The sequence below is a fragment of the Saccostrea echinata genome, unplaced genomic scaffold (genome assembly GCF_033153115.1).
Source record: "Saccostrea echinata isolate AGI-Se365-2 ecotype Australia unplaced genomic scaffold, CSIRO_AGI_Sech_v1 ptg000008l, whole genome shotgun sequence".
Lineage (NCBI taxonomy): Eukaryota > Metazoa > Mollusca > Bivalvia > Ostreida > Ostreidae > Saccostrea > Saccostrea echinata.
The window spans coordinates 1,846,580-1,872,485 of record NW_026889757.1 but is presented as its reverse complement, the minus strand read 5'-3'; the positions used below and the strand labels follow the sequence as shown (position 1 = coordinate 1,872,485).

General features: G+C 34.2%; 2 protein-coding genes across 4 annotated transcripts; one reads left to right on the top strand and one right to left on the bottom strand.

Moving 5' to 3' along the window:
• Nucleotides 1–1,212: 1,212 nt before the first annotated feature.
• Nucleotides 1,213–11,926, top strand: LOC133180920 (poly(U)-binding-splicing factor PUF60-like). 2 transcript variants are annotated; one of them, XM_061315374.1, is made up of 13 exons: nucleotides 1,213–1,291; nucleotides 2,481–2,535; nucleotides 5,485–5,684; nucleotides 6,111–6,169; nucleotides 7,397–7,610; nucleotides 7,784–7,911; nucleotides 8,128–8,199; nucleotides 8,543–8,645; nucleotides 8,871–9,002; nucleotides 9,207–9,480; nucleotides 9,814–10,004; nucleotides 11,075–11,264; nucleotides 11,496–11,926. In XM_061315374.1, the coding sequence occupies exons 1-13, from the start codon at nucleotides 1,223–1,225 to the stop codon at nucleotides 11,603–11,605; spliced, it is 1,797 nt and encodes a 598-aa protein (XP_061171358.1). In that variant the 5' UTR covers nucleotides 1,213–1,222; the 3' UTR covers nucleotides 11,606–11,926. The 2 variants fall into 2 exon arrangements, with proteins under 2 accessions (XP_061171358.1, XP_061171359.1); XM_061315375.1 differs by lacking the exon at nucleotides 1,213–1,291 and adding an exon at nucleotides 4,683–4,783.
• A 741-nt stretch (nucleotides 11,927–12,667) lies between these two features.
• Nucleotides 12,668–25,514, bottom strand: LOC133180919 (uncharacterized). 2 transcript variants are annotated; one of them, XM_061315372.1, is made up of 11 exons: nucleotides 25,352–25,514; nucleotides 21,275–21,491; nucleotides 19,933–20,018; nucleotides 17,807–19,776; nucleotides 17,065–17,148; nucleotides 16,850–16,945; nucleotides 14,865–15,006; nucleotides 14,499–14,625; nucleotides 14,113–14,237; nucleotides 13,878–13,973; nucleotides 12,668–13,010 (listed from the first exon to the last, which is right to left on the bottom strand). In XM_061315372.1, the coding sequence occupies exons 1-11, from the start codon at nucleotides 25,395–25,397 to the stop codon at nucleotides 12,937–12,939; spliced, it is 3,063 nt and encodes a 1,020-aa protein (XP_061171356.1). In that variant the 5' UTR covers nucleotides 25,398–25,514; the 3' UTR covers nucleotides 12,668–12,936. The 2 variants fall into 2 exon arrangements, with proteins under 2 accessions (XP_061171356.1, XP_061171357.1); XM_061315373.1 differs by lacking the exon at nucleotides 25,352–25,514 and having other exon boundaries at nucleotides 21,282–21,416.
• Nucleotides 25,515–25,906: the final 392 nt, after the last annotated feature.

The window sequence follows — 25,906 nt, the reverse complement described above, 5'->3', positions numbered from 1 at the left end:
GAAATAAAAAAAAATCAACGAGTTTTACATGTGGCTTGATAACATTTTGAAAAAAAAATAATTTCCAAGATGGTCACCTTTTCCCCTTAATCAAAAACATATTTATCTTACAGTGGCAAGAATAATTAAAAAAAAATAAATGTATTTTAAAATAACCTGTCATGTACGCCAAGAAATACTAATTAAAACATTAAGATTTTTTTCAACATGTAGAGCCAAAATCGATCTTTTACACATTTTTATTTAAAAATTTGGAAGGAAATGGAAACAGAAGTTCTGAAACTTACATTGGTTGACATCTCCTAAAAATAAGAACAATATATGTCATGAAAAATAAATATTAGCTGAAATATGAATATAATAAGACTTTCAAGTGGAATTCTTTGAAATATAAATTAACACAACAGTTTAAAATCTACAGAATTAATCAATGAATTTATGGATAGCAGCAAAAAATTATTCTGTTTGTTAATTACATACAAAGTATACAAATTCTTTTTATAATTAAACAAGTAACATGCATGTAATCACTTGAATGAAATGTATGCATATTTTGAATAAATTATTATTTTTTGCTGTTCAGGCTCAGTGAAATACAAGAAGATTTTGTAAGTGATTGTGGCTCTGATCTTTAAGAAAAATTACTTAAGATTTTTTAGTTAACTTATATTTAATAAGTTTTAACACTCTGTCAAAAGCATAAACATATTTATTTCAATTATAATATTTAATTTGTACATTGATATAGCAAAATAATTTTGAAAATAAATTTAAAAAAAGAAATAAAGGAATTCAGTAAAAAAAAAAAGTCCACTTATAGGATCTTGAAAATAATATCTAATTGAATATTCCCTTTTATTATTTCATATTTGATGTATTTATTTTTATTAATAAATATCTTCAATGATTATATTTTTCTTCATTTAACTATTGATTCATTTTTCTGATATGTTTTGGTGAAATTTACGCGAGTTATCGTTCTTGTGTAGGTCGTCCGAGAGAAGAAATAGTTCTCCATATCGAGCTTTAAAAATACACTTTAAAACTTCTTTTTATAAAAAGTTTTTGTGTATTTTATATATTTAAGACATGATTAATCAGAATATCACATCAGTTTTGCTTTATATAGCCCATATTTTTGTAGGTCTTCCCTAGGTCTTCCGTAGGTCTTCAATTACCTGTAGGTCTTCAATTAGGTATTCCCGAGAGTTTATTCGAGAAAATGGCCGCAGTTATTCAACCACCTGTGTTTGTGCCACAAACACAGCAAATAAATGGGGACATGATGCAGGTAATGCATTATGTTAATGTTTTATAAACTATTTAGAAGGCAATTTATAATTTTCGTTGAGGTTAAAGAAGGAAGAAGTAACAGAAATAGAATAATACCACTGTGCATGTCACGTGTGGTGTTCACAAAATCAGAAGTCATTAGTTTTATGATTTTTATCTCAGTAGACGATATCTTCATATATCACAAACAGGTTTTATTGTAGTCTAAGAAGATAAAAATTATTTTATTGTTTGAATGGTGTTTCTGTATGTTGAATAATTTTTATACTCTAGGTTTTTAACAACTCGGAACGTTTTCACAATGTAATCAAACATAAGCAATGAACAGGTCCAGTACAATCAGTATATTTAGCTACGTAGCTAGAATTACCTACCGTAGCTTTATTTACCTACCTACCAGACCTGATGAATTGTTTAAATTTTGTTGATTACACCATGCTGAGAATGATCTGGTATATACAGTTGAACTCAGTATCACAATACAAAGCACTTCATTCTCATTCTTGCACCTTTCCCCAAGAATAATTCAATATAATAAAATATCACCAAAAAAATACAAGTTAAGAGAATGATGGACAGTGTAGACATGCAGAGCTCTTGTACACCGCTTTTTGGGACTGGGGCCAGGGCTGTAAAAACTGGGAAAATTGGCGATCTTTTATGAATTTTGGGAAAATCATTATAAATTAAAATCATTGTACATTTGGTTTCTCAACTAAATTTTTCTCTTTATCTGTAAAGAGGAATATGAATAACAAGTTCAGTTATATCTTACTATATGTTCTTAAATTTTTTTGGGGGGTGGGGGTGGGGGGAGATGACTATTGGGAAAATTAACACATTCAATTAAGAAAAAGGGTACCTTTTTTTTGAATTGGGAATGAGGCCTTTGAATGGCCTCAAATATAGATGATCAAGAGCCCTGACATGTATGTCTATGTAAGTAAAATGACAACCATCTAGCTCTAAATCACATCAGGTATAATAATATATTAAATAATAAAAAAGATATTAAAAAAAAGGGATCTGGGGTTCCTCTGCTAACAGGAGATTGAGGAGGAATACCAAAGTAACTTGGGGATTATGTCATTATAGGTGGGGAAATTCCCTGGCCCCCGGGTCTTAGGGACAACCCTGATGCAAGGTAAATGTACATTTAAATTTTATTTAACTTTTCTTTTAAATAGGAAAATGGCCCGACAGAAGCAAAAAGAATAAAGACAGATGAAGAACTGATGTTAGGTATGGTGACTGGAGAGAGGGTTTTTTCAGCAAGTGACATTAAAATAGATGTTACTATTTTCATGTCACTTATAGAGAAACCCATGTAATAGACATTCATGTTTTATATGAAGTATACAGTGGAAGGGAAATCTCGGATACTGAATACATTTCCTATATTGTTTGTTTTATATACTGTCAAAAAATTGTTCTTGAAGATGTAACTAAAAAGTGGATTTTTGTAAATTGTAAAATCTGAAGAGTGTTGTGTGTACCGATGTGTTAATGTGAGATACTTGTTGTTCCAAAGAATGATTCTAGGGTTTGGAAGATTGAATTCTGTACAGCAAATGCACACATTTTTAAATGTATATACAAAAAAAAACATAAAAGGGAGAAACCTTTACTTGAAAATCTATGAAGTGGTTAATGAAGCAATATATTTATTAGTGTGTATTTGCTCTAAGTTTGAGAGAGGACTGGGTGTATGAGTGGCAGATCACCTTTTTAGTACTACAGTACAACCATGAATTGAAGGACACTCTCTTTTTTGTATTTTATGAGTAATACAGGCTGAGTTATCAGAGGAGAAAAGCTGGAAATCCATTGAAGAAAGTAGACTTAGGAAAACCTGCTACAATGGAAATCACCACCGCCCAGAACTGTAGCAATTCAAGACGAGTCTTGAGTCAGCATCAGGAACTTTAGTCAAACTTAACCAACATTTTTTTGCCCCCCAAAGAAATTGTATTCAGAAGTTTTTGCAGTGAATTTTTTATTTGAGAATCAAAATTGTTTTTAGCATAACCTATGACAGACTCAAAACAAAAATTCTTAGAAATATTTTTAGGGTACATGTTTTTTTTTCTTTAATTGTTTTATATGGGGAAAAAGTACCAAAATTTTAAGTGGATGGTCTCTGAGGTCTAAAATTATGAATTATTTTTACTGAAAACTTTCTAAAAAAATTGAATGATGATATTGGACATTGCCGTATCATGTTGAAGATTTGTCATGGACAGAGACTTAATGTGTCTTTTTTTCCCTCTTCTCTCTGTACTTTCAGTCGTCGTCTAACAAGTATCCCAGGGAAGAAAGTGTGCACTTTGCAGGAATGCCCACATGGATTACCAGCGAATGTCATCAATTTCATATCTACTCATTTGCTCACCAGTAGTGTCTTATGCATCATAAACCAAAAATGATTACATTTAAACCCTTTTATTTTTTGTACAACATTTGCTATTTGAATGAGACACATACATATACTTAGAAAATCGTAAACAGAAACAAAAAAAAAGATAAATTTGAATATATACATGTACATGTATAAGAAAAATTTTTCACATCAAGACACTTAACAAAAGTTTAATAAACTGTGTATGTAGAATTCGTTGTTATGAGTGAAAGTGTGAGATGGTGTGCATGTTTCCATATAACCTCTCTGTTTGTATTTGCAGAATTCAGCCAGACATGAAAGGAAAAGAATTTTAAATTTCTACTAATACTTCAGAAGTATCTGAATATTTAAAACATTAATCAATTGTTCTGTATTTTGGATTTCTAGAAAGATTATTTATTTTTTAGAATGCTGTATGCATTGTTTATTTCAGGTGAAACAGTCCTGTCATGAATTTAACATGATGAAATCTGAGAAAAAAGTGCTTTAATGTGGACATCCCACGAGAAAAATTCAACTGATAAAATGGACTGTGAATTTTTTGCAAATCTTCATATTTTGTTTGTGTCTTCGCATTTATAGACTCACAAGTGTATTATGTAAATGAATGTAAAGACTTGAGCACAAAGTTGCAAGGATTATTTTTAAATTCTAAATATTTTTAACAATTCTGTCTGTGACATGGCACACACTGTGCAGTCATAACTCCATACTTGGAGGGTAAGTATCAGGAATGAAAGGCACAAAACATGGCCCACCCGAACAAAATATTCTTTTTTTTTTTTTTTTTGATTCCCTTTATTGGTTTTATAGGGTTTTACATAAATTAAAATGTGGTCCTTTATATGAAGTTTGCAAAAAAAATGTCAGTTGCATAGACAGGGAAAGAGTATTTTGCAATGCTTGCATTTATGTGTTGAGAATATTTTGCCTGATGAACACTCACCCATGGTTCTTTTCTTTCCTTCTGTGTTTTTCATGTAAAAAGGAAAAAATGAGGGTGACCCCCTTTTCATGTGGCGACCAATATTTCATGATGCTGTGTTGCCATGACAACATGAATCAGACATCCTCCACTGGAGCGTAGCGGTAAAGAACGTTTACAGAAAAGTTTTCTGCTGAGAGAATTTTTCCTGGTCATTTGTTTTGCTTTTCAGAATATGCACACACAATGCACATAGAAAAATGTACACATTGATACATAACTATATTTACATGAATATGGATATACTATAAAGAGAAAAATCTTTCTAAATTTTAAAGAGGCCTGATTGAAATGACAATTAATTGTTCAAACTTTGGAAAAATTGGCAAAGGATTTATAAATAAACCATCAAAATTTATCCTCAAAATGGAAAATTTAGGGTTTCTACAACACTAAAATGGGAAAATTTAAGATTTCCAGAGCATTATGTATTTTTAAACTCGCATAAGCCACTCTTTTTATTAAAAAGTGTGAAAAAAGGCAATGTAAATGAATTTTAATTGAATACTGATTGCAATCTTGGTAAGACTATATTCACTTCATTATACACATATATATGCTTAAAAAGAAATTTTTGGATGGAAAAGGGGTTGGGGGAGGTAAAGATTTGATAGTTTGTAAATTACTGAATATATGTACGTACCTGTGTATACTTGATACATACTTAATTGTGATGGAGTTTTAAAAATAGATTTAAAATGAAGGAAACTGCCATATATCTATTCAGGCTCTAGGAAAAACATTCTCCATTACAATTGTACGATTATTTTTAACTTGTACTTACTATTATTTTTCATTGTTACAGAGAATGGAGTTTACATACCACAAGCTGAACAGATTGGGTCTATTCTGGAAGGACCAGGGGCCAAACGGGACCAAAAACCCTTTGTTCTTCCCAAACTCTCATCCTCCCAACATGAACTGGTACAGAAAGCAAAGAAATATGCCTTTGAACAGAGCATCAAAAGTGTCTTAGTTAAACAGACAATCGCCCATCAACAACAGGTGAGAAATTAAGAAAGTCTGCTGTAGACCACATTTTCTGATACCTCTATAATACCATACTTGGAACATACACGTAAAGATAAAAGATACATGCTACAACCGAACATGAAGGAGAATTCAGGCTATTTGAATTTTATTATCTTTAAAGTCAGCAGGAAGGGGTTGGGGTGAGTTTGGGCTAGAAACCAAAGTAAAAACCTGCTTTTGCATATAATGCAAAGGGGGGGGGGGGGGGGGGGCTTCTCTATTTGGGTAATCTTTAATTTCAACTGATTCAGACAGACATTTTTTACACAATGAAGATTAGTTCTCTATAATTAATCATTAAAAGAACTGAACTCATATTTTTCATAGTGTACCATTGAGAATACCATAATCAATGCTACTGAATTATTTTATTTTTAAGTTTTATATTTATTCATGTAGCAAATGCAGAATTTCCAAACAACTGTCCAAAGACAGCAGGCTCTGGCTTTGATGTGTCGGTAAGTTGTATCTCTTCTTTATTCTTATTAAACACCACTCTGTACATTGGCTCACTTATATCACTATGATTAGTCCATTAAAAAATGCATTTGTTTTAATTATGACCCCCTTCGAAGAAGGGAGAGCATGTTGCTTTGCTGTTGTCTGTCGGTCTGTCTGTCTGTCTGTCGGTCCACCAACAGTTTTTGGTCATTTTCTTTGCAGAGGTTGCACATACTGAAATGAAATTTGATATACAGATTTATCATAAGAATATCTAGGTCAAGTTCTGTTTTGGGTACCATCGGGCAATTTTTGAGTTATGCCCCTTGGACTTGGAAAAAATCCAATTATTTGCAGTTTCCATACATTTTCTCTGCAGAGGTTGCACATACTGAAATGAAATTTGGTATACAGATTTATCATAAGTATATCTAGGTCAGCTTTTGATTTGGGTACGATTGAGCAATTTTTGATAGAATTATGTCCCTTAGACTTTGAAAAATTCCAATTATTTGCAGTTTCCATTAATTTTCTTCGCAGAAGGTGCACATACTGAAATGAAATTTGGTATACAGATTTATCACAAAAATATCTAGGTCAAGTTTTGATTTGGGGATGGTCGAGCAATTTTTGACAGAGATATGCCCCTTCGGACTTTGAAAAATTCCAATTATTTGGGAAGGGGGGGGGGGCATAAGTGTTTCACAAACATCTCTTGTTCATTATAAATAGATGTTTTCTGTAATATTTGTTTTTTTAAGGTAGATATTTACTCTGTATATTGTATACAGGGAAATTTTGGCCCTATTTGTGTTCTTGCCCTTTTTTGTCCTTGTTTCAAGTAGGTGAATTTAAAATGGGGCAAATTCAAAGAAGACAGCATTAAATTTTAAATACAACTGTCCCTGGACCAATTTAAACTGGGCAAAATTGTTAAAAAGTGAGAAAGGGCAAAAATAACATGGGGTGAAAATAACCCTGTATCCAGTATAGGAACAAAATCCTTAAAAATCTTTTTCTGAAGATAAGCAAGATCAGGTGCTTGTGTTTGTTTTGGTCTATTAGCCTTTTCTATAACAGAAGTATTCAAGTAATTTATCCACATGTTTTCAAAGTGAACATGTGGTCTGTGATCTTTATTTCTACATTAGCTTTTACAAACACTTTCAATATGTAAGTTTCAAAATCTCTTCAGTTTTGTGTGTTTCAAAGAGGGTTTAACAATGAACATTTTTCCACCACAGGATCTATGTGGGCAGTATTAATTTTGAGATAAAGGAAGACACCATCAAGCAAGCCTTCATTCCTTTTGGTCCAATAAAAAGTGTAAACCTTTCATGGGACCCTGTCACCAACAAACATAAGGGCTTTGCCTTCATCGAATACGAAATTCCAGAGGCAGCCCAATTAGCCTTGGAACAAATGAACAGTGTCATGATTGGAGGGAGAAATATCAAGGTGGGTAGATCATGGCTGGTATATATTTCAGTATTAATGATCAGCATTCATAAAGATCTAATTCTCAAGTCATTTGTCTTGTTCTCAGTGGTCTGAAATAAGTTACTTTATCAAGGTGTAAGTGAAAAAATAATTAGAATTTCCTGTATTTTTCAACCCTTTTTTATCTGTAGGTGGGTAGACCCAGTAACATGCCTCAAGCTCAACCAATCATTGAACAGCTGGCACAGGAGGCCAAAAACCACAACAGAATATACATAGCCTCAATACATCATGACCTCACTGAGAATGATATCCAAAGGTTAGGGAACTGATTTAATTAAAAGTCTTCACATGATTTAATGTACTCTATTTTTTGTCTATTTTAATTACTTTAAAATAAAATTATATTCTAAGGGTGTTTGAAATTTTAGCCATGTTGCTATTTTCAGTGTCACAGCAAACTTCTTTGATATAGATGTAATTTTTCAATGTCAGATGCGATGTTGATTTAATCAGACATTTTTTTTTTATGCAGTGTCTTTGAGGCCTTTGGAAAGATCGTCAATTGTAAACTGGCCACAGAAACTGGAAAGCCAGGCAAACACAAGTAAATCTTTTATTTTTGGGTTATTATAAGAGCATACATTTGAATGATACATACTGTGGAATCATCATTGTTCATAGGGAACTAATGTTTGTGGTTTTTGTGAGTCACCCTTACCCATGAATTTATAGTCCCATGAATAAACTGTCAAAGCATTGAATCTTCATTATATGTGAGTTAGAAAAGAAAATGCCCAGCAAACCAGCCCCACAAATTAAAATGATCCCACAGAATTCATATTTAAGGGGCTCTTATTTAAAAAAATATATATTAACTGAAAATGATGTTACATGTATTTATATGTTTCTAAGTAATTGTATATATATACTAATATTTTTGTTAACAGGGGGTATGGTTTTATAGAGTTTGACTCTCAACAAGCTGCACAGGATGCTGTAACATCTATGAACTTGTTTGACTTGGGAGGGCAGTATCTAAGAGTAGGAAAGGTGAGTTTATTTGACAGACTTAGGATGGAGGCTAAATATGCTATTTCTTGAGAGGGAATATTTATGTATTATGTCATTGTCATGTAATCAATGATTTGAAGATATTCCTATTGATTTGATCCATCATTGAAATATTTCATTTTTGTTCATTCTGTATAAGTTAAATGTTAACACTTCTCCTTTGCTTAACCATAAATCTCTGATTTGTGTGCTGTTTAATAACAGGCCATCACACCTCCTGATGCACTACAGCCGATGGCCGGTCCAGGGACACTCCCCACAGCTGCTGCAGTGGCTGCCGCGGCTGTTACAGCTAAAATTACAGCACTCGATGCTCAAGAACAAATTAAGAGTCTGGTAAGTGACTTCATTGAATTATATCTTTCATCAAATATCAATATTAAACCACATTTTCTCTTGCTGTAAGAACAGTTTAATTTTTTCTTTTAATTGAAAGACTTGTAGTTGACAATTTTTGTGTCCTAGTCTAATTTTTGTTCATTCATGTAAGTCATGTGCTTCATTATTCCTTACCAAAATATTACATGTAACTCTTTTTAGGCTCCCCCAGGAATTGCCAAGCCTCTCAGTTTAGCAGACAGTCCCGCTCTTTCTAGCTCCCCTGTCCCCCCACCAGGTGTTGTAGCCCCAGTCCCGGTACCCCCTGTATCTGTTGTTGTCCCACAGCTAGGGTCAGTGGGCATTGTGACTCCAACCAGTCTTGGAATGGTGATGCCTCCTAATGTAGAGGGGGTTCCTGGAATTGTCCCTCCTTCAGTTGTGGCTCCAACAGCTTTAGGTTCTGCACCTGTACCTGTGCCAACATCAATACCAGGTAGGTTTTAATTAAAGTTATTGGTTAAGGGTGGGAGTTGAGGGTGGGGGGGTATGGGAAGGTAAATTTCTTTGACACACTGTATGAGTAGATTCAACTTTAATATAAGGACATACATGTAGATTTGAGTTAATAAGTAAATAAACTTCATAAAGAGACCTATTAAAAGAATGCTGATGAGTTAAAGTTTAATTCAATGGTGCTTGAAAATCTGAATTTGGGTCCATTAGGTTATATGTAAACTACAAATAAGGACAATTAAGATGTTTATCTTGGATAAACATGTACATGTATATTAATTCTTGTCACCTTTTTTCTCATTTCTTTATACAGTTTCAATCCCAGCCATGATCCCTCTGCCACCCCAGGATAAAGAAAAAGACATGAAGAAGGAGGAAGAAGAGAAGAAGAAAAAGAAGGCTGAAGAGGATGCAGCACAAACATTGGACCAACAAGAGAACATGAAAATCAGTGGCACCAATGCTCGACACATGGTTATGCAGAAACTGATGAGGAAAACAGAGGTTTGTTTCACTGTTTATAAATTACATACGTGTACATGTACATGTTGAAAAGAAAAATGTTTATTTACTTGGAGAAGATTTATTGCAATATTTTTACTTAATGATTTTGTACATTTACTACATTTAATGCTATCTCTCATAGGGATATATACAGTAAAACATGCTTATAATGAAGTGCCAGGGACAATAAATAGCTAGTTTGACTTAATGCCTGAAATGGCTCTGTCTGTACACCAATTAATTGACTCTCACCCATTTCAAGTATTGATAAAAAGTAGAGAATTACTGCTTTTATTTCCTTTATTTAAAGAAAATTTATTTAGAGTCTCAATGTATTGAAAACAAGCTTCATGAAATTGCTGTATCTTGAATTTTGCAGAAGACATGTTTATTTGAGTACCTTCAGCAAAGAATTAAAATACCAGCACACCCTTTCATCCAAAAAAGAAAACGTGTTTTGTAATCTTCAGTAACAGTGCTATCATTTTATAATTATACATTTTAGATCAGAGATTATATGCTCTATACAAAATATAAAACCAATTTCAAATATACTGTCCATATTTGAAGCAATTTTAAGGACATGGGGATAGTGATACAATTCATGTCATATTTGATCAGCTAGTGAGAAAGTTCAAATTTTTTAAAAGATATGTAGTCATCAGGGCCATACTTAAAAAAATTGTTTGGTTAGAATTGCTGCCTTGGGGTTTCACACCCAGAAGGGAGTGAGGTTTTTTTTTAAATTGAAGTTAAAAACTGTAGATAAAAGTCTCAATAAGCAGTGAACACTTTGTTTTGCTGACATTTTGTAAAAGGTATCTCCCATCATTTTTTTCAGGAGTGGCCATTTTGGCAATTCCAAACAATAATTTTATTTTGGCCCAAGTCAGGTGATATTTTATGCATTACCAACTAAAATTGTGCAGTTTTATTTTAAAGAAATTCACAAGGCCCAAAAAGACCCTAAGTGAACCTTGCACAGGAAGTATTTGGTACTATAAGTTTCTGATTAAGATGTAAACTACCTCTGTAAATTAATTACTTGAGGCTGTGTGCTGTATTTTCAGTGTAAGGTGATGGTCTTGAGAAACATGGTTGGACCTGAGGACCTGGACAGTGAACTGGAAAATGAGGTCACAGATGAGTGTGGAAAATACGGAAATGTAAATCGGGTCATCATCTACCAGGAGAAACAGAGTGAGGAAGAAGATGCTGAGATTATCGTTAAAATATTTGTTGAATTCACCGCTCAGTCAGGTAGGTAAAACATTTAGATGTATTGTATACATGTACTTACAAGTGATTGTTCTGCAATTTTTAGTGAAGGGAAATGGGCTTGCTCTTCAAAACTGGAATCTTGCCGACTCCCTCAATGATATACTTTAATTGTATACTACTGTGATGCAAAATAATCTGAAATGTGTACTTAGCATTGCACTTTGAGTATAAATTAAAAATGTAAATTGTATTTCTTTTTTTCCTTTTCAGAAGTGGAAAAGGCTTGTGCAGCTCTTAATGGCAGATACTTTGCAGGTAGAATCGTCACAGCAGAAAAATATGATGAGGACATGTTTAATGCAAATGATTTATCTGGATGAAGAAAGTGATTGTTCTGAAAATCTTGTGTTTGTGTACATGATCATCCACTCAAGTAGACATTGAACCCTGCCAAGGCTGGGGTATTGTTGTAAAACATTGAGATAATGATTCACTGTCTAGTGCTGCTGGTTAATCCCCATCTTGTACCAGGTATCCTAATGTTCATAATGATGTCATGTTTTATCATTGTCTTTTGACTCTTCGAAGTGGGCATATCTATTAGAGATTGACTGTTACATCCAAGATGTATGCTGTTTGTGTTGGCCCATAGAGAAGAAGAACATTGATTCTGTTCTAAAATAATAAAGATAGCAATATTGCTGGATTCTTCTTTTGTTTTTTTTTAAACAGATGATTCTTGTTGAGAAGTTATTTCGCTGTTATAGCAGAGACATTATAACTGTTAAATGTTTTTTATGTCTCTGGTTTGAGTTATCATGACTTTTCCTTCTTTAAATACATGTTCACTGTAGTTTTAGGTCAAATTGTGAATACTGTGATGAGGTGATTACGGATACATTTAGTTTAAACTGCGCAAATGCAGGAAAATAAAGAACTTGGTGGTGAATGATTGCCTTAAAAGTAATTCTTTGCAAATCAATCATCTTCGTGATTCTTGTTAACTTGTAGAAAGGCTCCATGTTGCTATTGTAAAACCTTGAAATAATACACATTAAGTGGTGGCCGCAATGCTTTTTAATATGAAAATCAGCCTGTAATTATTAGATTTAAGGGGTTTATATGTGGGGTCAATTGATGTCGGATTTTAATCCGTGATGGTGAATTAATGTTGAGGTTTTATCTTGTGGTAAATTGATGTTGGGGTTTTATCTGTGGTATAGTGACTGAGAGATGACCAAATCGTAACGAGTGAAGATATCGCAAGAGGGGAAAAAGATCAACATTGTCGTAGAATTGAAAGATCGGATATTGCTAAGAAATACAAGTATATTAGATCATTCCTGAGAAAGTCCTTATTTATTTTATCATTGTATTACAATGCAAGAGCACATTAGTTTAAACATTTTTTGAACAAATACCTGGTAATTAATATGTAAAAATCTTGAAAAAATACTTTATTACAAGAACATTGTTATACGATGATATAAACAATAACTATACAACATGAACTTAAATATAACAATATGAAATGAAATGAGAATGTATATATACCCGGTATGCTTTACATGGACAATTCATGTACAAATATAAGTTCCACAATCATTGTCCTTGGTTTGAACAATGACATGAAGAATATCCTCTGGTGAGGTGAGACACTGTATGATATGTATTATATTGTGTAGTACTGGCACTAGCCTATCTCTGCTGATCATCTCCACTTGCACAAAAATTGTTGTATACAAAACAGAAGTCCAAATAACACAACTGAAAAACTGAACGAATCTGAAAAGGAAAGAAATATATATATATTAGACATAGAATGACAGGAGAATTAAAATGACCCACTTGACATCCTTATTGAGAGTAAAAACAGTAACAAGTTTGTATTTGGAGCACAAGCTAAGTTTCCAGTTTCCGAATCCTTCATACAAATAAAATAGGGGTAGATTGTACATGTTTCTGTATACTTACCTTTAAGCTGAAAATAGTGCTTATGTAATTGGGAGTCATGAACGGTAAGTTTTAAAAGTTTAAGCTATAAATTGATTGGGGCACTTTTTTCCTGAATATATTTTGCTATAGTAAATTTTCCTTAAGATGCTGCCCCCCCCCCCCCCCCCCCCTACTCTTTTTGTTGCTGTATGGTGAGCACTGGAAAATTCTAGGATTTGGTTTTCAATTCATTGGTGTTTCAAAAATGAAATTATTTTAAACACCCTTGCAAATGACTCACTATAAGACTTAATAGTTTATACAATTCTGAATTTTCCCTTTATCTTTATTATTTTTGGCCATTGATAAAATTACGAAATTTCGTTAAAAATGAGAAATGTTCAGTATTCAAAATGATCTATTAAGCTCTCCCTCCCCTCCCATTTATTTTTTCCATTGTCATGCTTGCATTGCACTGATAACTCATCTGATTGCATGACATTCCACGAAAATCTTGTATAAAATCGTAGAAAAGATATTTGGTAAGTGAAGAGAAAAGGATAAAAAAAAATAGCAAAACACCCTCCCGCTATGGTGCCAGCTGGACCTATAGTATATATTATAAAATGCTGAATCCTTATGTTTTAGGCAAAGAAAAAATTTACATCCTTTATTTTTAAAATCTCCCATCAGACATAAGTACGTGTATATGCTTACCTGATCCTGAACAGGTTGGTGCATATGTACCAAGTAAGTTGGAATTTTGTCTCATTAAGGAATCCAGCTTACTATACAGTGTTCTAGATTCTGGGCCTGTAGAAAATATACAAGAGTTGTTTACACAACATAGCCTCTCCCTCCCCTCATCCTCGAATTTTTAATACTTTTTCTAGATTTACGCGAGGCATTCAATGTCATTTCCTTCAAATCGTATAGCATTTTAAACTTGTACCCATGAAGTAAACAGTGGCCTGCATGCAGCTTCCATCTACGACTGCATTAGAGGGCATCTGGTCTACCATAAGGTTATATGTCTGGGTGCCCAGTGCTGCAGCAATCTTTGTTCTCATGGTTTCTCTGAAGTTATTTAAATAAAGGTGTAGGAAAGTGTTTCACCAAGGATTATTTAAGACTTTTATTCATCAGACAGTGGAAAAAATGCGCCATAACAAATATAGTTTCAACCTAAAGCACACAAACCATGCAACCTGCTCTACAAAATCACTGAATTACAGTTTGATGGCTGCAACTCTATCTTGCGTGTCATTTGTAATTAACACTGTATACGAAAATCCATGCTATTTAAAATACAAAAAGTCAGTGAAATACAGCACTTACTTATTGAAATTGGATTGCACTGGAAACGACATTAACATTGTCATGCCATCCAAGGGCATGATATTAGCGCAAGCCACACGAGGCGCGCCCCCATTTTCTGCGTGCACAACGAAGGATCGGCTAATCACTGAAAAAGTGTCAAAATTCAATTATATTTTTATATAAATCATAATAGCGTAGTTAGGACTTGCATGCAATTGAATAGTCAGAAATGCAATGCTATAAACTTAAACATGCAAGATTATACTTTTTCTAGAAGACCCATATCAACGATAAATCTGATATGTTGCTTACGTTATTAGATAGTTCTAAATTATAACGATGTTATGCACGTATTGATATAAATAAAAAATGATTTTAAGGTACCTCCGAATTGACCCATCAGAGGAAGATAAACATCAGTATAGAATCGTCTACCATTTCCTACGTCATATTGTCCTAACTTTGAAGCCTGATCCCCCAGTTCACACCGAAGAGGGTTAGAAAAGCTACACTCATCATAATTATTCTGGAAAATAACATTCATGTATATATATTGCAATTGAAACAAATGTGTTTGTGAAACAATGATGCTCTGTATGTTGTGAAACAATGATGCTCTGTATGGCATCTCATCACTAAGGTTCAAGTCTTTCGAAAGTGGGTCAAACTCCAAGGTCGAGGTCATGTGGTCAGAAATGTTTGTACCCAAAAAAGGTCTTGTGACAAGGAATACACATGAAATATAAAATCCCTAGCACCAATCGATAAGAAGTAATTGCCAAAGTTGGAGTTTTTGAAAAGTAGGTCAACTCCAATTTCAAGGTCATAAATGTTGGTCTTGTCACAAGGAATAAACATGCAATATATTAAAGCCCTGGTACCAACCGTTCAGGATGTAGTTTATCAAAAGTGCATTACACTCATAAGGTCATAATGTTGAAACCCAAAGAAAGTTCTTGTCACAACGATATGAAAGCCCTAGCACCAATCATTCAAAAGTGATGACCAATGTTAGTTTTCTTTAAGTTTTTTTCAGAAGTAGGTCAAACTCTAAAGTCAAGATCATGAGGTAAAAAATTCTAGTCATGTCACATATGAAATACGAAAGTGTTAGCAAAATCATTCGAAAGTCATGGCCAAGGTTTTTTTCCCCGGTTGAAATGGACAGACAGACAGACGGACAGAATCCCTGAATACAGGAGCAGAATAAGATGGACAGACAGATAGCCGGACAGAATCTGATTACGGGGGTATAAAAATGGCATTTGAAAAATAGATACTTCTGTTGCCTTATCCAAACCCAATAAGACAATAACACATGCAATAGGCCTGGAAGAGTTCATGGCTATGTTCACAGAACGAAGAACAATTTGTACAGGGATGTTGTGGCATGGATGGGGTCGTTCATTGATGGATTAAGATGAAGAATGCCTTAGTAGTTTATTGACACGGTACAACGTATTTATGGAAATTACTTAACTGCCCGATCCAGTAAGATTTTACTAAATAAATATTTTTTAAACTTTTAAAACTATTACACGTAACGTTTTATCTTCTTAACGAATGTTCAGCCAGCCTGACTACTACTTTAACATAATTGAACTCGTTCAATTGGTTCAGCAAATTAAAAAAATAAATACCCTTTCTTCTTGTTCGCTATTCGTATCCATGTTTTATTATGAACATAGTGATCCCAAAGCACACAAAAACAGAATATGTAGACAATTTTATCTGGATGTTGATCTTTCTGAATACATTAATATTTGCATTTAATAATGGAAAAGCTAGTTCTAAGTCGACAAAAATTCTTTTGTTAGTTTTCAGTCAGGTAATTTAAGAAGGAAGGGGAAAAGGATGGATTAAATGTACCGTGCATGTAAATATAATCAACGGAAAATCATTCAATTCAAAGGAACCTTGAGAACATTATTTCGGAGAAGTAAGATATCAAGAATTGTTATCTTAAAATAACATGAATTCTCTATATGAAAACATTTATTAGCCACGAAATTGATAAAGAGGTCAGAAATGAAGTCCTGTGAGGGCAGTGGGGTAACAGGGCTACGATGCTTTCCAGATACACTTCTTGGACTAAATTCGATCACTGACCTTTGCTGTTCGTTCCTTGTCTTCCTTCACGTAATTATATCATTCTTCATTAAACATTGAACAGGGCTTGACAAATGAAGGTATTTATAATTTCAGAATGAGGGACTTTACTTAAATATAGTGATAAGGCATTGTTTACAACAAAGTAAACATAGTTTGAATTGAAGGTTGGACTGGCATCTGATAAAAGAACTTTATGCGAGACAGTCTTAAATAAATTCAAGATATGAATAATTTAACATAAAATATGAAATATTTACCTGTAAATCAGCTTGGAATGGGTTGTAATGACCTCCCGTAGAAGCACAGTCGGTGGTTACTTGTTTCTCATGAACATGCCAGTTATGTTTAGATGTCTGTAACGTGATAACACACGATGCGATTATAATAAAAGTAGGAATCAAATATTAAAATAAAGAAAGATTTAAATGATAGTGTATACATGTTACTTTTACTTTCATGAAAGAGAACTTACAATTTTACTTCGGTTTTGTGCGTAGTACAAATCAACTAAAATATCGGTATCACTCATTCCTCCGTCTGGGTAAGCATACTGCATCTACAACAAGACAGGGTATGCTTCTCAATATAAATAATCACTGCACGTTAATGAAGTGATCGAGTTCCATTTTAATGATTAAGAGGAAGAACTATGGTTTTAATGTAATGGGAACTTAATTAGTGCTGTTGAATGATAAGGTTTCGCGAATATCCAATTTCGTGGATCCCCCCTTTTTTTACCCACGGATTTTAAATCTCCATGAAGAATATTGAAATGTTGTAAATTCAAAAAAAAACAAAAAACAAAAAACAAAACGAGAGTTAGCCAACTCCATGGTTTATTCCCTCAAACCTGCAAATTAAATGATTCGGAATCCAGTCAATCCACAGTACTTAACTTACAGAGGAGTGATACATCTTACGTTGATAAATCAAAATATATTTTTTAAAATATCTTTCCAATCATCAAAATAAACTAGATATTCAATAATATTATGACGTGAATTATGGTGGCACTTCCACAAGACATTATTGACTCGTCCTGAGAATACTACTAGTATTTAAGGCGACATTTCTACTTGCATTTACATAGGGACTAGTGGTGCCAAAAGGAATGCAAGTTTCTGCAAATAAAAAAAAATCATACAAAAACGACCAAAGACCTACATATATACTAGTTCTAGTATTATATGTAAAAAAGATCTCTGTACACTTACTAGTGTGATTGTTCCTTGAATATCTCCCTGAGAGAAAGTCGCTCTAGCCTTATACATGACGCCCTTTGTAACTTCCGTGTCCTCCATGATGTCACCACAAAGCCATCGAGATGAATCAACTTTGTGTATCACAATGGATCTGCCAACAACACTTAGAGGACCACGGAGTGGTACATTGGTATCCATGTCGGTCACATCAACACTTGTCTGTCCGTTTAGTGGGTTGCCATAGCGACCACTTAAATCCCCCACCTCGTATTGATCGTCTGTCCCAGTTCCGTTAGCTGGACTTCTATTCACGTCTACTTCGAATGGATTGAAATGTCCACCAACACTTGCTGGTGAACAGGGCGAATTGCTTCCTGTAGGGACAGGATACTCGTGCACGTGCAGACCACCACCTTGTGTAGCCAGGTTGTTAAGATTTATTTCAGTTGTGGACACTCCACTCAAACAACCTGCAGAATCTTCAGTCAGTTTAACGTATCCACTCACACTTGAACTTACCATCTGACTCCATTTATCCACTTTTACAACACGTTTCGGAAGCTCGTATATATTTCCACACGACATTCTTTCACCGCCTTTGTTTGCACCATGAATCACCACAGACTTTCCAATTATGCTCAGCGGACCAGAAAGTGGAAGATCAACGTCCGTAAAGAAATAGCGCTGTTTTCCTTCAGCTGTGGTACCGATGTCTATGTTTCCATGTTTGTTTGCAACATCTCCAACCTCACATCTTAGGGGATTAGAAGAACTACACTGGGAGGCATAGTTCCCATCTAGATCCACTTGGTAGGGATTGTAATGTCCAGCTGTAGAGCTGCACCTGCCAGTTGAATCTAATGAATCTGTCCCAACCATTTTTTCATGGACGTGCCATTTGTGATCTGGAGATTTTCCTGTCTGAGCTATCATGTCAAGTTCTACGTATATCTGAGTTTCAGCATGGTACCAATTCATAAGAGGTTGCTGGAAAACCATGTATCCGATGTATGGGTAGGTAAACATTATCTGTGCTATCCTCATCTCATCGCTGGATTCAATATTTGCACAAACCCATCTTTCACCACCACTTTGCTTGTGGATGACAATGGATCGTCCAATTACACTGTTAGTGCCATATAATGGAAGGTTATAGTCAGTGAATGTATCTACTAGGCCTGTTTTTCCGTTTAAAACACCAAACTTTCCACTGATGTCTCCTATTTCGTACTGGTCTGGAGTTCCAGTGCCGGGACTTGGGGAAGTATTAACGTCAATGTCATTTGGATTAAAGTGACCTGCAACATACGATGGGTCGCAAACTTTCTCCATCTTGTTAAGTTTCTGTGGTACCGGCCATTTGTGTATGTGGTAACCTCCAGCCAAGGATTGCAATCCAGTTACATTCACATCAACTGTCGTTGGATCATACATGGATTCTTGGGACAATTTTATGTAACCTTTGACCCCGTCTCTACTGAACCGGGTCATTGTGCTTCTTTTCATGACTTGGCGGATAGTTCCACATGAGACGATTGTTCCATCGTTGGATTTGATCGCCAGGGATTTCCCAACCAAGGACTGCATAGTCAAGCTTTTATCAACAAAACATCGAACATTTTGTCCTTGTTGCAAGCTAGCACTAAGTTTGCCATGTTTTGATGTTAGATCTGTGTCTAGGGAACCAATGTTTGAACATCTTTGACTGAATGCAGTGTTCGAGGTGTCAGCAGAGACAGATTTTGTGAATACCTCCCAATTTAACTCCTCCACGGTTGTATTATCTGTGTTGGTCACTCTGTAAAGATCTACACACACAGACATTGGAGCGTTGTTCGGGTTACTGGCCTGTCGGAATGTGATCTTCCCGGCGATGTTGGATGGGAATATAGCAGATGCTGTATGATGTGTTTCGTTTGTTTCCAGAGTCGTGCAGACTGTGGAGTTGGAATCTGTTGTGTCCGTCAAGACTACAGATCTTCCTAAAAATAGAACATTTAGATCAGTATTTACCACATCTCTCTCGTTCAAATCAAAAGAAGTTCTTATACATTTACTTTGTGCGCACATTTTCAAAATCTTTAAAAGTTTTGCATTGGACATTCGTAAGCAAAAAGGAAATTATGATTTATTTGCACCTGTTAAATCATTGATATCGTTGAAATCGGTGATACTGTTAGTGCTTGCGCCATTACTGGGTACAGTTGCACTGAAAGTCCCCATTCTGAAATGAAAGATTTATCAGCGTTTGTTCAAAATGTAAACAAGATACACGTGTGTTCTCTCTTCAGAGTCACTTTCCTTTACAGGTAGTTTGTGTGTCTATCAAGCAATTCTTACTGACCTTAAGTTGACTTCACACCGTAAATTATGGAAAGAGCATTTACACTCTATTCTGAAGCACCGTTTGTACAGTTTCCCAAATTCTTAACAAATGATCTGTTTGTTTATTGATGAACGAATGAAGTTTGATGGGGAAAGTAAAAAAGAGAACTAACTTATGCCGGGTATGCAGGAAAATATGGGAGGGATAATATTTTCAAGCTTAATTGCAAGGGCAGTCTGTTTAGAATGATTACACCCCTCTCCTCATGACATCAGATTTTTACAATTTGGACTGGTATTGACTGAATTTACACAGGTATTACGCTCTACAAACAATGATACATGTATTGTCTTCGTTGTTTGTCGTAATGTCTCGCGCTTTTTCTTTTCTTTGAATATATATATATATTTACATTTCCAATGTCTTTGTCCGAGATAAAATTACAAATTGTAAAAATACTTTATTTCTACATAAATCTACTGGTTCATCGATAGGCGCGGTTAAAAAAAAAGCACGTGCGGGGCGGGACAAATAGAGACAGAAGCGGGGCTATTAGCACGGGAATTTGCAGAATCAGGAGCATGTAAATATAAGGAATAACTGTCAGATTTTTTGGATTCATGACGATGATCAATCGATTGGCTTGCGTGATAATTTTATGCATAAACGCCTTCGGCGTTTATGCAAATTATCACGCAAGCCACTCGATTGATCACATCATGAATCCAAAAAATAAGACAGTTATTCCTTAAATATATATATATATATATATATATATATATATATATATATATATATATATATATATATATATATATATATTGTTCGATCTGTTTGTTTGTTTTGTTGTTTTGTTTTTTTTTGGTGTGTGTGTTCTTTGCTTGGCAGATTGTATAGTTCTCCCAATATGGAGGCGTTTGGCAGTTGTACAACCATGTGGACATACATGTGGACCATGTGGATTAAGTCCTATTTCTGCTACTTAAACCCAACAAACTGCCGCATTCCTTGTTTGTTTTTTTTTTTCGAAATTTAAAAAACAAGGTAACGTGAGACTTCTTTTTTATCCTCTTTTTTTCAAATTTGGGCTGCATTATTATTCCGTCATATTAAATGTAACTCAAAAAATGTAATTTGTAGACCTACACACTTACTGCCTACCAAGACGGACATCAGAACACATTGCAGGGGATCCATCGTATAACAACCGCACCTCCCGGATAACCATCGTGTTACTTTGCTTTAGCCCCGATAATGATGTGGTCACCGATATTGCCTGACCTTGAGATGACTGGGTCAAGGTCACAGTGCCAGTTACTCCTTTCATTTTAATGTTTCCAATTAAAGTTGATTGCGCTTTTGTGGAAATAGCTAGAAAAGAAATCATGCATTGTTCAAATTATTTATATGCATGTAAAAAAACATCTTTGATAACAAAAATCACAATCAAAGTATGATTGATTTCACTTGAGAGATCCTATGAGAGGATGAATTCTATTCTTGTCCGTCTCTGATCAAATTTCTTTTTATTTCTGTGTCTTATCAGTTACAAATGGATGAAAAGGCAGGTCGACATACTGGGGTAGCGAATGGGGAGGGGTAAGGATCACGACGAAGTTTTCTTATTTAACTTGTTATTTGATGTTTGTATAGGAATATTACAGCATACTCATCGACATTTCACACATACATGCTTATATATAATCAATAATATTAAATGTACACAACCGACTTAAAAGTAGACGATATGATCGACAGTCAATGAATAATCTGAAAGTAACGCATGGGACGGGTTGTTAAAAATTATGACTTTTACTTGTATTATTTCTTATACAAATTCAGATGATTTTTTTTTTCATAAAAAAAGAATTACGTTTCGTCAAACCTCTATTGAATAAGAAAAGCCCTCGAATGTCAATCCAGCTACATGTGTTGTTAACATTAACATATTTATTTAGGTTTAATTTTGATATTATACATTCAATTTGAATATAAATTTATAAAAATATTAACATATTTACGACTTGTTTTGACAGCAATTTTTCGGGAAGGGGAAGGGGGATGTTCCACACCAACTCAAACAAATGTTAGACTCGGAAATTTTTTTGATTTTCAAAAAAAATGTATTAATTTGCCAAAACTTCATGAACCTATTTCAAGAGGGGGGGGGGGGGGTAAGGACAAGTTACTTACCTAGTACACGTTCTAAGTCAACTTAAACCGTATTACTAGGGGGAGTGTTTCAGAGGTCATTTTCTCGTTACTTTACATCGGAATTTAATATAACTCTGAAAATCCCAGGGGGTGGGGTGGGGGTGCAGACCTCCCGACCCTCTCCAGATCCGCGCATGTTTTGAATACGACATGTAATGGTGATGGCATATACGGCTGTATGCCACAAATTTCTCAGTTCATTAATTAAAGATCTTTGTGTTTATACAGTTCAATTTTGGTCTTGAAAATAAAATATCATTTCAATAATTTGTCTTAAACATTTTGATATTCCTGTATACAATTTGCTGCCACAACATAAAACTTCAAACATACATCTTTTTTTAGGCAAACATAAAGTGAAATGGAGGAACGATATTTAATTATAACAAGTATGTAATAAACAGTTCTGCTTCTAAAATTCTAGGCTACCTTCTATCAGGAAGTCAATTGTCAAGAAACAACTTTTTTATGTTTTGCTTTTAAAAATAAGGTGATTGTGTCATCTTTAAGATTTTGATATCATTATATCATATTTAGTTTTCGTGAAGATTTCTAGCTTTCGTGGTCTACAGAGCGAGTCATTGTATTACAGTACATAAAAAATCGGGGTGTTTCTGAAACGTATACGTTGATCAGGATATACACATGTATTGTATCTAGGAACAGGGGGACATTTTTTGCACATCTGGAGACGGTACCCTTCAATTACTATTTTCCTCAAAGTTTTGACAAAAGGGGTTGATACACCTATTTAATATCGATTTGGGGGATCTTGCAGAACTGTGCCAATTTAATGTACATGTAGTTTTACACCAAGTTAAGGGACTTACTTGGGCGTTGTTAAATCATATTTGCATTTTCAAAAAAAGGTTAACTGCATCGACCCCCCCCCCCCAAAAAAAAATAATAAAATAAATAACAACATAAAAATAAAAAAGAGAGACCCCCCCCCCATTAAAATATCTGGATTTTCTTTCGTGGACTGAAAGTGAACACAAACAACATACACATTAAGATTTGTTGATGAAAAAAGATGGATCATTAAGCATTAGGATAACATACTTTTAGGATTAATTTAGACCCAGATAAATGTTGAATTGTGTTTGGTAAAGAGATCATTTAATGGTATGTGGGGGAAATTTACATTGAAGGCTGTCATTTAATTAAATTTATAATAAAGTATAAATAAAGGGACATACAGCGACCCTACTATGTAAACCGTATTTACTCATTTCCGTTCCTTATCCTATACGTCAAGGAAATATATAGGAAGTATTGTACTGGACACACACTGTTAGTCATACTGAAACATGCTTATTCTCGGCTGACCCCCCAAAATTAACAATATATCTATTGACAACTAGTGGTAAATCTTTTATTTAATATCATCTGGTAAAATCAAAATTTACTTCATGAAACTTCAATGGAAGTGTAATCTCTCTCTCCCCCCCCCCCCCATTCATTTGGGTGGGTGTTGAAAAAAAAAGAACATGACTGTTTCTTATATTTGTATGTTCACCTACCGGGGAAATTCAATAAAGACATTTTGTTTGGCTTTCCTTTTCGTTTCAACAAGTAATAAATAATGTACATTAATCAAACGTGTTTTTTTTTTGGTCGCCAACCACATCGCGTGCAATTCTAAATAGTAAGGTATATATATATATATATATATATATATATATATATATATATATATATATATATATATATATGTGTGTGTGTGTGTGTGTGTGTGTGTGTGTGTGTGTGTGAGGGTGTGTGTGTGTGTATACTATTAAAATCAGCACTTCGATATACACATGCACTTTTTTAAAATTGCTTTTACATTTTTTTTCAATTCTTTTCTTCTCTTTTATATATTTCCTTGTTACCAGGATACAGAGACCAGATACACACATTCTACAAATTTTTTTTCTTCAAAATTATCCCTTTTTAGACGATCCGATTTATTATAAGGAAATAGAAATTAAAGTCATACATGGCGGTTTTTTTTTTTGAAGTTCAGACTAACTAAAATTAAAAAGATCTTTCTATTTGTTTTATTACTTTATATAAAGATAGGACTTTCCTGTAAATTACAAAATTTAAATCAATTACGTCTCAAAGATTTTAGAAATTTAAAACAATAACCGATTCGTCTATCGACTCCGCATTTAAATAACAGACACCCTTTAAAGTCAATTTAACTATAGAAACATGAGATTATTCAAGTTCAAAACCGGTGAAAATTTTAATGTGAACGTAAATAACATATATCGTGTTTATTACACTCAATCTCTCAATTTATTTTTTAGCTCAGATACGCCAAATGTTTAGTGCTTTATATATTATTTTTACCAAGCCTTGCATTAATCATGAAGCGTTTGAAATGTAAAATCACTTATTCTTTTTTTTATTACATTGAAAAGTACAAACAAGTACCAAATATAATGGGTTCCAGTTGATGTTATAAGGTCTTTCTATTAAACATCGGTATCTTACTACTAGGACATTGTGTACTGACCAGCGGTGTGGAAGGCAGGGGGGGGGGGGGGAGAGAGTTGTTCGACATGTTTACATGTATATCATGTATATGGATTTCACAGACACATTGACTACTCTAGAAACAACAATAGAATCTTTATAACCCTTCAAACATTATAATCAGTGGCAGATTTGAGAATTGAACCCCTTTCATAATTTAAGAAACTCCTCTGCCACTCCAAGTAGATCCGCGCTCAAGGATCGAGACTCTTCCCCACATTATCAGATGTGACAGATGTACGGGGGAGGGAAATCTTTCCGCCGAAAACCCCTCCCCTGGCTCCCATACTCCTTCTTGTAGAAGGTATATAATGCTTAGTCAGTCTGCATGTGTACCGAAAGCTACATACGTAGATGGTATACAGTAGTGATGCACAAGTTACAAAACTGCGATAACCCAATTAAAACATAAATACGACTGATTTAAAATTATTAAATAACATACGGTCTGACAGCTGAGCACGTTGTTAACGGTTTAATTAAACTCTTACCTGCAAAAACAAAAGCGGCAATCCATTGAACAAAAACTCCAGCCATTTTTAAAACTTTAATAAAATTTCGAACTAATCTTAGCTCCCTGATAACAGGCTTATCATTGAACACTGTGTTCACGAGAACGCATTCTCCTTTAGCTCCCACGGCCGAACACTGAGTGTGTATTCACGTATAGTACAGAAATCTTGGGGGAAAAGGCTGTGACACGTGACCAGTTTATGTTGTCCTGTTTGTGACTTTATGAGTGTACATAAGTATGTACATTATATGTACATGTTTATACAATCCATCATTGATAAAAGAGTGTCTGACCACATATGTAACGGAATATTTATAAACAAGCAGGTATAGTAGTTATTTATAAGCCTCGGGCGGATCTACCATATTAAAATTATGACGATGTCAAATAAAAGCGTCTCTTCTTTGTTTACGTTGTCTTGAAAAAAAATCTCATTTCCCTAAAATATAAATGAAATTCCTCAAATATAAATCAATTTCTAAAAATTAATTAAAAACAGTCCGGATCATTCATAGGTGCCATCAGTTATTTT

What these genes read in the sequence shown, in the direction of transcription:
- LOC133180920 (XM_061315374.1), top strand. Translation starts at nt 1,223, where the DNA reads ATGGCCGCAGTTATTCAACCACCTGTGTTTGTGCCACAAACACAGCAA. An exon ending in ACTGAGAATGATATCCAAAG is followed by an intron (nt 7,912 to 8,127) that starts GTTAGGGAACTG and finishes TTTTTTATGCAG; the next exon opens with TGTCTTTGAGGCCTTTGGAA. An exon ending in AGTATCTAAGAGTAGGAAAG is followed by an intron (nt 8,646 to 8,870) that starts GTGAGTTTATTT and finishes GTTTAATAACAG; the next exon opens with GCCATCACACCTCCTGATGC.
- LOC133180919 (XM_061315372.1), bottom strand. Translation starts at nt 25,397, where the DNA reads ATGGCTGGAGTTTTTGTTCAATGGATTGCCGCTTTTGTTTTTGCAG. An exon ending in TCTGATGGGTCAATTCGGAG is followed by an intron (nt 14,626 to 14,864) that starts GTACCTTAAAAT and finishes ACACTTTTTCAG; the next exon opens with TGATTAGCCGATCCTTCGTT. An exon ending in GTGCAATCCAATTTCAATAA is followed by an intron (nt 14,238 to 14,498) that starts GTAAGTGCTGTA and finishes AAATAACTTCAG; the next exon opens with AGAAACCATGAGAACAAAGA.